The following is a 10,602-nucleotide window of genomic DNA, read 5'->3' on the forward strand; positions in this document are numbered from 1 at the left end:
GGTTTAAGCCTATAGGTCAGTTACAGAAAATGTATTTAGTAGACGACCAGTAGGCAACACTTTTGAATGATATAACCAAAGTTTATTCAAAAGAAAAAAGTAATTAGTTAAGCAAACAGGCATACAGTTACCACTTACACAGTACTACAATTATACTTACACCTGAAATTTAGCAAGGCTACTCAGCTATTACAGTGAGAGTCCTTCTAAGCCCCTGTCATCCTGGACTTGATCATTCTTAGTTGCTTTGAGGGAAGGGGATGGTGCATGCACAATCTAGTGAACACTAGGAGTTGAGAGGGAATGGCACATGCTCAGTAAAAACAGAATCTTCTGAGATTTTAGCTGCTAAAATCTAAGCAGTCTTTACTAAGCATGTGTGAACTTTAGTTTTTCAAGGCCAAATTTGGGGGTATTTCATGGGGACAGCAAAAAGCATATCCCCAATACAAGGGCCACTCCTTGCGTAATTTCAAACCCTGTTCCAGAGCAAGTCCTTAACTTGCAGCTTCCACCAGATAAGGACAAAAATGGAGAATACTGCCAGGCTTTTTGATGTACAGTTTAAGTTTTAGCGTGAGCATTTTTGTGAATTAGTGAACAGATCCCCACCAAGATGTAAACTACAACTTAATCCAAAAATGTATCAAGCAGAAAACAGACCGGTGACATTAGAGGATCTGATGCTTGTGGTCAAACAGTTACGAAATGATAAAGCACTTGATCTTGATGATGATTAATCAGAATTGCTAAAGAGAGGAGGCATGGATTTAATTCACTGGCTTTATAGAGTTGTCAATTCAAAAATTGACTTTGCATTTGGAAAATCCTTAAATTAGGGCCGCACTATTGTGAAAGTGGGAAATACTTTCTGGAAATGGCTTACAAAATTAACACTTCACATCTGTTATTTCTAGACTAACCATGTAAATCATAACAAATATTTGTAATTCATTTTATTTTTACTATAGATAAAGGAAGCCAATTTCTGGGGTTCTAACTTTGTAATGAGCGGTTCAGATTGTGGCCATATTTTCATCTGGGATCGGCATACTGCTGAGCATCTGATGCTGCTGGAAGCTGATAATCACGTGGTGAATTGTCTACAGCCACATCCATTTGACCCAAGTAAGACCATCTACACCTGCAATATGCATGGTCCTATAGCCTGTAGTAAGAACCTTTATAGATGAGTCTTCAACACCTTGCTTAACCAAGGGTCACATTAGTAAATTGCCAGGAATTCTGAGGGCTGCGTCTCAGTTGTATAAAATTCAGCATGCTGCTGCTATCCTTGTCTGTAATAGTGAGGTTTGGCTCAGAGGCCATTATACCCATCAACTCCTCAGAAAGAAAATGGTATTATATAGCATCCAAAGGGGGTCAGGATCCATAAAGAAAAGTCCTCCTTTCCCCCCTCCTTTCATCATACATAATGAGTTTGAAAGAGTGGTTCCCGTGCCATTGGTGAGATAGTGCGAGCTATCTAATACAGTAACAGGAGAAGCAGTATTAGCATCTGGCCTCAGCTTGTTCTACTTGAGTCTTAAGCAGAGCATGTATCAGACTCTCAGATTCTGTGGGAGGGAGGTGAATTTAGATTAATAGGAGTTCTGCTGAGTGAGTTAAATAGGTATAATTAGGCTTTTTTTTTTTTTTTTTTTGGAAAATATTCGTGCTGGGGATGGACAGACTAGCATGGGGAAAATTAGATATGACCTAAAACTTTGTTGATAATTCTAATTGAACCATTTTTCAGTTTATGAAACATTGACAGAACAGTTTTAATTATTTTTCATTTTCCAATGGCCTCTGGGAATAGTCAAAAATTAGTGACTAGTGGTGCGCTGTAAGGGCTCACTATCAGAAGCTCTCCCAAAATACGCCTACAGCTTCCCTGACTTTTTAATCCAGCGTGACCTCCTTCCACTTACACCTTGAAAAATGAACATTAGGGGTCAGCCCTCCCAGCAGTGACAAATGCTCTGAGCCAAGCCTCCATCCACACCTACTGAAAGCCTCCTAAAGATACACTGCTCCTCCAGTGTAAAGTGCCCTAATTCTCCCTCCCAGATGACAGAACAGTCCAATGCATTTTGGTGTTCTTTTAAAAATATTTGTAAATGTGCCCAGTGTTTTTGGAACAGGTGCGTCAAAGATTTCAAATTTCTACATAAAATACACAGTGCAAATTAATTTGAGGCTTGTTCACATCTATCGTTGCACATGGATCTACTTGTCTTAAAGCCTTTCCTGTTAAATCTTTTCAGATCAACAGAGGAGAGTATAATAATAGTAGCAGGTGCTTGTTTACTTTATAGTTTTAAATTATGCACATTCTGTGTAAAAGAGAGAATATAAGGTTTGCATTTATTTTCTTCATGACATATATTTAGTCGATAGCTCAAATCCAGCAAAAAGGGATTATAACTCAATGAGACTACTCCTGGGTACATGTTTGCAGGATGGGATCTTACATATGTTATGATGGTGAAAAATGAGAGCACTTCTAATGAAGTGAAGTGTGTGTGCATGTATGTAATGAAGCATGTCAGCAACACTTTCAACAAACTCCAGCTAAGATGTTCAGAAAAGGCATTTAATTCAGAACTCTCTTCTAATACTCTTTTAAATTTGATTTTCTAGTTCTTGCCTCGTCAGGTATTGATTACGATATAAAAATCTGGTCACCGCTAGAAGAGTCCAGGATTTTTAACCGAAAACTTGCTGATGAAGTAAGAGCCTTTCCTTCTTTTTACGTCGCAGCTGTCATTTCTAGCAAAGTCTTCTCTGCAAACAGCTTGAATAACTGAATTTTTTTAACTTAAAACAAGTCAGCAATAGATCCTGTTTTTAAAAATAAGGTGTTCTTAAAAACAATTAACTTTCATTTCTTTCAGTACATAAACACCCCACGTAACCTGAGAGATTAGGAAATAATGGAATGTACAGATATAGCGGAAGTATGAAATTTTGAACACAAGACAAGTGAGAGATAGGGGGAGCCATCAAAGTTACAAGGGTAGATAGTAGGAATCAGAAATGGAGGAGGCTGAGACTGTTTAAAAAAGTAAGAGAGATATACATATTGGAGGCAAGTGAAATTAAAAACATTATTAAATATTCCCAAGCACAAAACTGTGTGTTACAGAGTTAAGGCTATAAAATGAGAATTATAAACCCAGTTAAAAAAATTCAAACATGTTAAGGTATACCAGCTTTATTTAGGACACCCAAATAGTCTTAACTCTCCCTTGTAGTGATTCCCTGCTGTGACCATAGATATGACTACTGGATGTTAGTGCTTATGGTTGCAGATTAATGACTTGGATTTTAAAGACATGAGGGTTTTTTTTCAATGTTTTCCCCCTCATAGTGTCACTACAGGGCAGAGTTAAATATTTGTCTCTTATGCTCTTTTTAAATAACTGCTTTTTGTGCAGGAGTCAAATAGTCAATTTCTTCTCTGTATAAATGTAATGTCTCATCACAAAAGTAAATACTGCCACTCCTGAGCTCTGAGCCATTCTTGTGTACTTCACCAAAGGCCAAAGTGTATGCTCTAATTAGCTCTCATTGATTGCAATAGGAACTAGGTGCATTTGAGGGCAGTATTTGATTCCAAGTACCCTTTAGAGCAGGGGTGGACAAACTTTTTGGCCTGAGGGCACATCTGGGTATGGAAATTGTATGGCAGGCCATGAATGCTCATGAAATTGGGGGTTGGGGTGCGGGAGGGGATGAGGGCTCCAGCTGGGGTGTGTGTGCTGGCTCTGGTGTGGGGCCAGAAATGAGGAGTTAAGGGTGTGGGGAAGGGGGAGAGGGCTCTGGGCTGGGGCAGGGGGTTGGGATGTGGGAGGGGGTGAGGGCTCTGGCTGGAGGTGCAGGCTCTGGGGTGGGGCCAGGGATGAGGCGTTTGGGGTGCAGGAGGGGGCTGTGGGCTAGGGTGGAGCAGAGGGGTGTGGAGTATGGAAGGGGACTCTGGGCTGAGGTAGGGGGTTGGGGTGTGAGAGGGGGTACAGGCTCTGGGCTGGGGGTGCGGGTTTCAGGGTGCAGGAGAGGGCTCCAGGATGGGGGAGAGGGTTGGGGTGTGAGGGAGGGGGCTCTGGGCTGGGGCAGAGGGGTTTTGGGGTACGGGTGGGGGGTGAGGGCTTTGGATGGGGATGTAGGCTATGGGGTGGGGCTGGAGATGAGGGGTTTGGTGTGCGCTCCAGGCTGGGACCGAGGGGTTCGGAGGGCAGGAGGGGAATAAGGGCTGGGGCAGGGGGTTGGCACGCATGAGGAGGTCCGGGGTGCAGGCTCTGGGCAGTGCTTACCTCAAGCAGCTGCCGGAAGCAGCGGCATGTCCCCCCTCTAGCTCCTATATGGAGGCATGGCCAGGTGGCTCTGCGCCCTGCCCCGTCCACAGGCGCCAGTGGCTCCCATTGGCCACAGTTCCCAGCGTATGGGAGCTCGGAGCTGGCGCTTGGCATGGGGGCAGCATGCGGAACCCCCTGGCTGCTCCTACATGTAGGAGCTGCATGGGGGGATGCTGCTGTTTCTGGGAGCCACGCAGAGCCACGGCACGCGCAGAGTGGGGCAAGCCCCCATCCCCACTCCCTGGCGGAGCTTGAGGACCAAATTAAAAGGTCTGACAGACCGGACATGGCCCGTAGTTTGCCCTCCCCTACTTTAGAGAGTGAGGGAGCAAAGAAAAATTATTATAATAAGCATATGTCATAAATATAAAGGGAAGGGTAAACACCTTTAAAATCCCTCCTGGCCAGAGGAAAAACCCTTTCACCTGTAAAGGGTTAAGAAGCTAGGATAACCTCGCTGGCACAACCTCGCTGGCACCTGACCAAAATGACCAGTGAGGAGACAAGATACTTTCAAAAGCTGGGGGGAGGGAGAAACAAAGCCTCTCTCTCTGTCTTTGTGATGCTTTTGCCAGGGACAGAACAGGAATGGAGTCTTAGAACTTAGTAAGTAATCTAGCTAGATATGCGTTAGATTCTGATTTCTTTAAATGGCTGAGAAAATAAGCTCTGCTGAATGGAATGTAGATTCCTGTTTTTGTGTCTTTTTGTAACTTAAGGTTTTGCCTAGAGGGATTCTCTGTGTTTTGAATCTAATTACCCTGTAAGGTAATTACCATCCTGATTTTACAGAGGTGATTCTTTTTACTTTTTCTTCTCTTTTAAGAATCCGAATGTTTTTCATTGTTCTTAAGATCCAAGCGTTTGGGTCTGTGTTCACCTATGCAAATTGGTGAGGATTTTTATCAAACCTTCCCCAGGAAAGGGGGTGTAAGGTTTGGGAGGATTTGGGGGAGAAAGACATTTCCAAATGGGCTCTTTCCCAATTATATACCTGTTAGACGTTTGGTGGTGGCAGCGATAAAGTCCAAGGGCAAAAGGTAAAATAGTTTGTACCTTGGGGAAGTTTTAACCTAAGCTGGTAAAAATAAGCTTAGGAGGTTTTCATGCAGGTCCCCACATCTGTACCCTAGAGTTCAGAGTGGGGAAGGAACCTTGACAGCATACATAAAGATAAATCGTGTAAAAAGTATTCTGTTTCTGACCTAATAATCACTTAACAATGTTTAAGCAGCATGCTAAACACCAAAATTGCAGCGTTTTGATTAGCATTAAGTCTGTTTGTGAAGGAGAAATAATTTTAAGCATATTGTGTCCAACCAGAAAACATTTTCTGCCAGTTGTAGATTTTTACAAGTTTATTGTGCCAAATATATCAATTTTTGAATTAATATCCCTGAGGGACAGGTGGGGGCTTAGGAGGAAAGCTGAGGAGTTCAGTTTTCACCATGTAAATTTATTTGGTTGAGGGCATCCAAGATGAGATGTCTGAAATCCAAGACTGGATGGAAGGGGAAAGGTCAGGGAGGACACTTGGGAAACTTCAACATGGATACAATAGCTGAAACCATGAAAGCAGATGAGATCACCCAGCAGAAAAAGATAAGGGGGCAGAATCCTGAGACAGTGTCAGAGGGAGGAGGAGGAGGGATGAAGGTGCAGTTGGAGAGGTAGCAGTAAAACCAGGACAGGACAGAGTCAGGAAAGCCCAAGAATGAGTGAGTTGAAGAGGAGATGGGAGTGACTGACCATCAAAGTGGTTGGTGAATAGAAAATGAGAATAGAGAAGGGAATCTTAGACTTGTCTAGAAGTAGGTCATTGGTGTCTTTAGTAAAAGCAGTTTCAGTGTAAAGAAGAGAAAATAGGTTGCCAGGAGGTCTTGGGGGGTTGGGGGGGAGAGAGAGAGAGAGAGAGAAGCCAGTGGAAATACTGCATTTAAGGAGGCAAAGGGGATAAAAAAGATAGGGCAATAGCTGGAGAGACAAATGGGGTTAAGGTTTATTAATACCAGAGAGAGTACCCTAAGGTCAGGAGCTGGATGAGGGTGGAGGTCAGATTCAGAGCAAGGTGAAAAGGTGGACAAGAAATGGTTGTGGGGAGGGAGAGTGAAAGAGGAGCTCAACATACTTGCTATATAGCATTTTTTTTCTTTGGAGGAATTAACTAAATTATGAGCAGAGAGGCGGCGGCTGGGTTTTATAGACACAGGAGTCAGTTGGAGAAGGGGGAGAGAGCTATTTACAGTGAATGAACTTGTAGTGCAGTAACTCTACATGTCCCTAAAATTTTCTCCAAAGGTTTTCAGGAGCATGGGAGTAGGAGTGGGAACATCATTTCTGTTCCTTCCCATCTTCTTAGCTATTGTTGGTGGGAGAGCTTTGTTCTCTGCAGTTATTGACATCTGCAACATTATCAGTTCTCTGTCTTCACATCTTATCTTGAAAGCTATTTTTCTTCATTTCCCGTACTACTAAATATCTGTCAGGAATTCAGACAGCACAATGATTATTTTATTATAAGTACTACCATACTATCTGGATTAAAAAATTGCTCTTATGACTGACTTTTCTCATGATACAGTACACTTACAGCACAATTTATAATACATGCTAGGGTCTGCTCTTTTGTCATTTTTAACTTGGTATAGCATTTTTGGACACAGTGTATTAAATACTGTATAAAGTACAAACTGTATTGCATCAGGAGTAGTTTGTAGTTAGTGATGCTTTGATTAGTGATTTTGTTTTTAAATCACTACAGGTTATAACTCGTAATGAATTAATGCTGGAAGAGACCAGAAACACAATTACTGTTCCAGCTTCTTTCATGTTACGAATGCTGGCATCGTTGAATCATATAAGAGCAGGTAGGAGGATTTCAGAGCAGCTTCTGTACAGACTATTTATGCCATTCATAAATCTTGTCTAGCATTGTCACTTAAGCTGAGTGTTTTATAGGGAGATTTACATACCACCCTCAAATGCTGTTTGTTTCTCTCCTTTTTAAGAGTCTCTAGATGTGTGTTTTAGATGCTAAAATTTATTTATCCATTTTTGATTTGCTCCTTGGTGTATTCTATTCCAAGGAAAGAACTGCTCCACACTTCAGTAATGATATTTCTGACACTAATATTGTTTTATTGTAGAAGTGATTGGCTAGTCGCACTGTATGAGTTGCCAGTCATGCTCCCTCCCTCATGCTTCTCCATTTAATTTTCCTCTTTCTTTAAACTGCTACTCAACAGATGTCTTTTCTGATGCATACAGTGACTGACAGCAATTTCCCCAGTTTTCTGACCAATGCATATTTCTGGTTACAACTGTTCTTTAAAATACCCTCTCAGTTCCAACTCTCTCAAACAGGCTGCGCACTTCATTGACTCCCCATCTGTTTTTTAAAACTCTGCTCAAACCCATCTCTTCTGTGCTGACCATGAGTGAGCTGCTGGCTAGTTCATCACATTGGTGCTCACAATTTCTAGTCCTTTGCTTTTACTGTCCCTTGTCTCTTGTGTTGTTGTTGCAACTTTTCCATTTAGTATGTGCTCTCAGTCTACCTTATGCATTTCAGATGGTTCCGTCAGCATAATACATAGGCACTATGCTTTGGGTAGTAGCCAGTTGATGCATTGTATCATAAATGTTAGCTGAAAATTTACTTTTAAAGATGTGTCCTTATTAAATCTTCCTTGTGTCTTGCAGACCGGTTGGAGGGTGACAGGTCAGAAGGGTCTGGTCAAGAAAATGAAAATGAAGATGAAGAGTAATTGGCTCTTCTGTGCGAGCACCTAGACGTTACGGAATTTATATAAGACATTAATTATATTTTTCCTTACAGAGCTTTAGTGCAATTTTAAGGTTTTGCTTTTGGATAACCCAACATTTTGTTTCTGAACGACTGTGTGCATGACTTTGGGAGAGTGTGCAAGTAAAATAAGCAAAAATGTTTTTAAAACGTTTTGCCATGTCTGAGGGGTGCTAGAAGATGCAAAGTGCAATATTTTCCTTAACCTGCAAACGTGGGAGCTTGGATCAATGTTTAAAAATAACTTTCATTAGAGCAAAAACATTGGTTCAGATAAATTTCTATACCTGCTATTTGCATGTTTGTTGCTTTCTAATTAAAAGATTTGGTTGTTTTAAATGGTCTCATGTTCTTTTTGTACAATAATTGATTCGTCACTATACAGTATTGTCCAGATTCTAATCTCAGTTGTCCTTTCTCTCTGAGCATGATCCTGGACACCCTCAATTCCTATTGAAATCTGTGAGAGTTGAGGGTTCTTGGCATTCTAGAAGGATTGCACCTTCTGCTCTTAAAAGCTAGTTAAGATGAAAAAGGCCCAATTAGTTACAGAAGTCCTATATTATGTTCAATTTTTTATATGTGCCCATAGATTTTTAGTAACAGACATATATTTTTAAATAGAATAAATGAATCCTGCAGTATTTATGAAGATAAAACTCCCATAACGCTGAATGATGGCATTGTAGTTATAACGTTGGACAGGATTCGGACAGATCTGAGGTCTGGAAGTTGACTCTGCTACAGACTTACTGTGTGATCTTGGTAAGTTATTTAGGCTAACATATTTTGAAAAGCTTGGCTAGGCACGACAGCAGTTTTAGTGCTCATGGGGTTTAGTGGGATTTGGGCATTCAAAGGATTAACTTTTGACTATCTGGAACAGTTTCTGAAACTGCTACTCTTTGAGTGTCCATCTTCTCCACTGTGCCTCTACCCCTCCCCCTTGGAGTGCTCAAGCCACTATGCGCCCTGATAACTTGGGAGCAACCAAATTATGCGGGAATTCTATGCCAGGGCAGACTTCCTATCTGTACTGAGCACAGTAGATAGCGCACCTACCTCTGAATGGACCAAGGGGAGATATACAGCCTGAAAAAATAGGAAACATACCTATCCCAGGAATAACTACACATTATGCAGAGATGCTTCGGTTTCCATCACTGTGGTGGCTAAACACTCTCACAAGTATGCCACTGTTCCTCATTTTGCCACCCAATATTTATGCAGTTTACAATCTGAGCCACAGTCTTTTTATTCTTGGCAGAAGGGATTCTGGAGAGCTTACATAGCAGCTCCATCTTGAGTATGGTCATTTCTGTAATAAGATGTCCATTTCTGGGTTCTGTAGTGGGGCTTTCCTTGAACCCCCTTATTTTCTTTGCCATTTCCCTTCTCACCTGTGCCTGCACCAGAAGCTACTGCTACCACCATCTTGCATGTTTGGACACACACTATTATTGTCTGAAAATAGCCTACTTTTACACTGTTCACCACGAGGATGTCCATGCCTCATTAGCATATGTAAATTGTCTGTTTACATGTGCTAGTATAGCTCTAGTAGGTATTTCTGTCCAGCCCTGAGCAACCAGGAAATTTGAATTAATATTTTAAAAAATCCTGCCCATTGCTGGGCACTCATATCCTTCCATCCCATCCTACCCCCACCTTTTGCTTACACCTATACTCAAGGCATTCATTGGCCAGCACTGTGATTAGCAACTCCTAATCACAACGAGGTAAGTCACAGAGGAGTTATTAGATAATTATTGTGAAAACACTGATTATTATTTTTAAATCACTGACATTCATTTTTCCTGATTTTGCTCCTTTGCAGTTAGGCTCCTAGCAAGTGAGCAAAATCCTTTCCTTGCTCTGTTGCAAGGTATGTATGCGGTCTGGTTTGTCATCATAACCTGTTGTCCTTTGAATACCATGAAAGACATGTTGTTTACAAAGACAGCAAGACTTGGACTCCTCTGTGGTATTGAGCCACTGTGCTGTCCAGCCCTCATAGCTCCACAGACAAACCAGAGTCTCACATGGACACACCCACTCTGTACCCATTGGTTATGTAAGGACACTTCCTCCACAAGTGTCATTTCAGAAAAATTTGGGGGAAGGGGTGTGAAGGGCAAAGTTGAGTCAGCATATAGAACACTATATGTGATTATATTATATCCTGCAAAGTCGGGGGGGGGCACATACAGTGGAAGGAATAATGGAGCATATAGACCTTTCGCAGTGGGGGAGCAACTGGCCCTTTTGTTGCATAGCAAATAACATCATTGCTATTCTCCATGTACTTTTGAAGCTTTTCTACTGGTTCAGGTGCTGATAAGGTATTTCTGCTCTGCTAGTAGGCCACAGGTATCCATCATATGCAGGGATTATTGAAGTAACTCAATTCCCTTTGGATGTGGAAACTGTGATGCTAAG

General features: G+C 41.7%; 1 protein-coding gene across 12 annotated transcripts in view; it reads left to right on the forward strand.

Moving 5' to 3' along the window:
• The window catches only part of DCAF6 (DDB1 and CUL4 associated factor 6), a 158,423-nt gene extending 149,921 nt beyond the window's left edge, over positions 1-8,502 (forward strand). For all 12 annotated transcript variants that reach the window (XM_043538454.1, XM_043538457.1, XM_037906796.2 and 9 more), the window contains 4 exons: positions 972-1,128; positions 2,647-2,735; positions 7,120-7,225; positions 8,061-8,502. In XM_043538454.1, the coding sequence (XP_043394389.1) occupies positions 972-1,128; positions 2,647-2,735; positions 7,120-7,225; positions 8,061-8,125 (417 nt within the window). In that variant the 3' untranslated portion in view covers positions 8,126-8,502. The remainder of the gene's footprint in view (positions 1-971; positions 1,129-2,646; positions 2,736-7,119; positions 7,226-8,060) is intronic.
• Positions 8,503-10,602: the final 2,100 nt, after the last annotated feature.

The sequence above is a fragment of the Chelonia mydas genome, chromosome 1 (genome assembly GCF_015237465.2).
Source record: "Chelonia mydas isolate rCheMyd1 chromosome 1, rCheMyd1.pri.v2, whole genome shotgun sequence".
Classification (NCBI taxonomy): Eukaryota; Metazoa; Chordata; order Testudines; family Cheloniidae; genus Chelonia; species Chelonia mydas.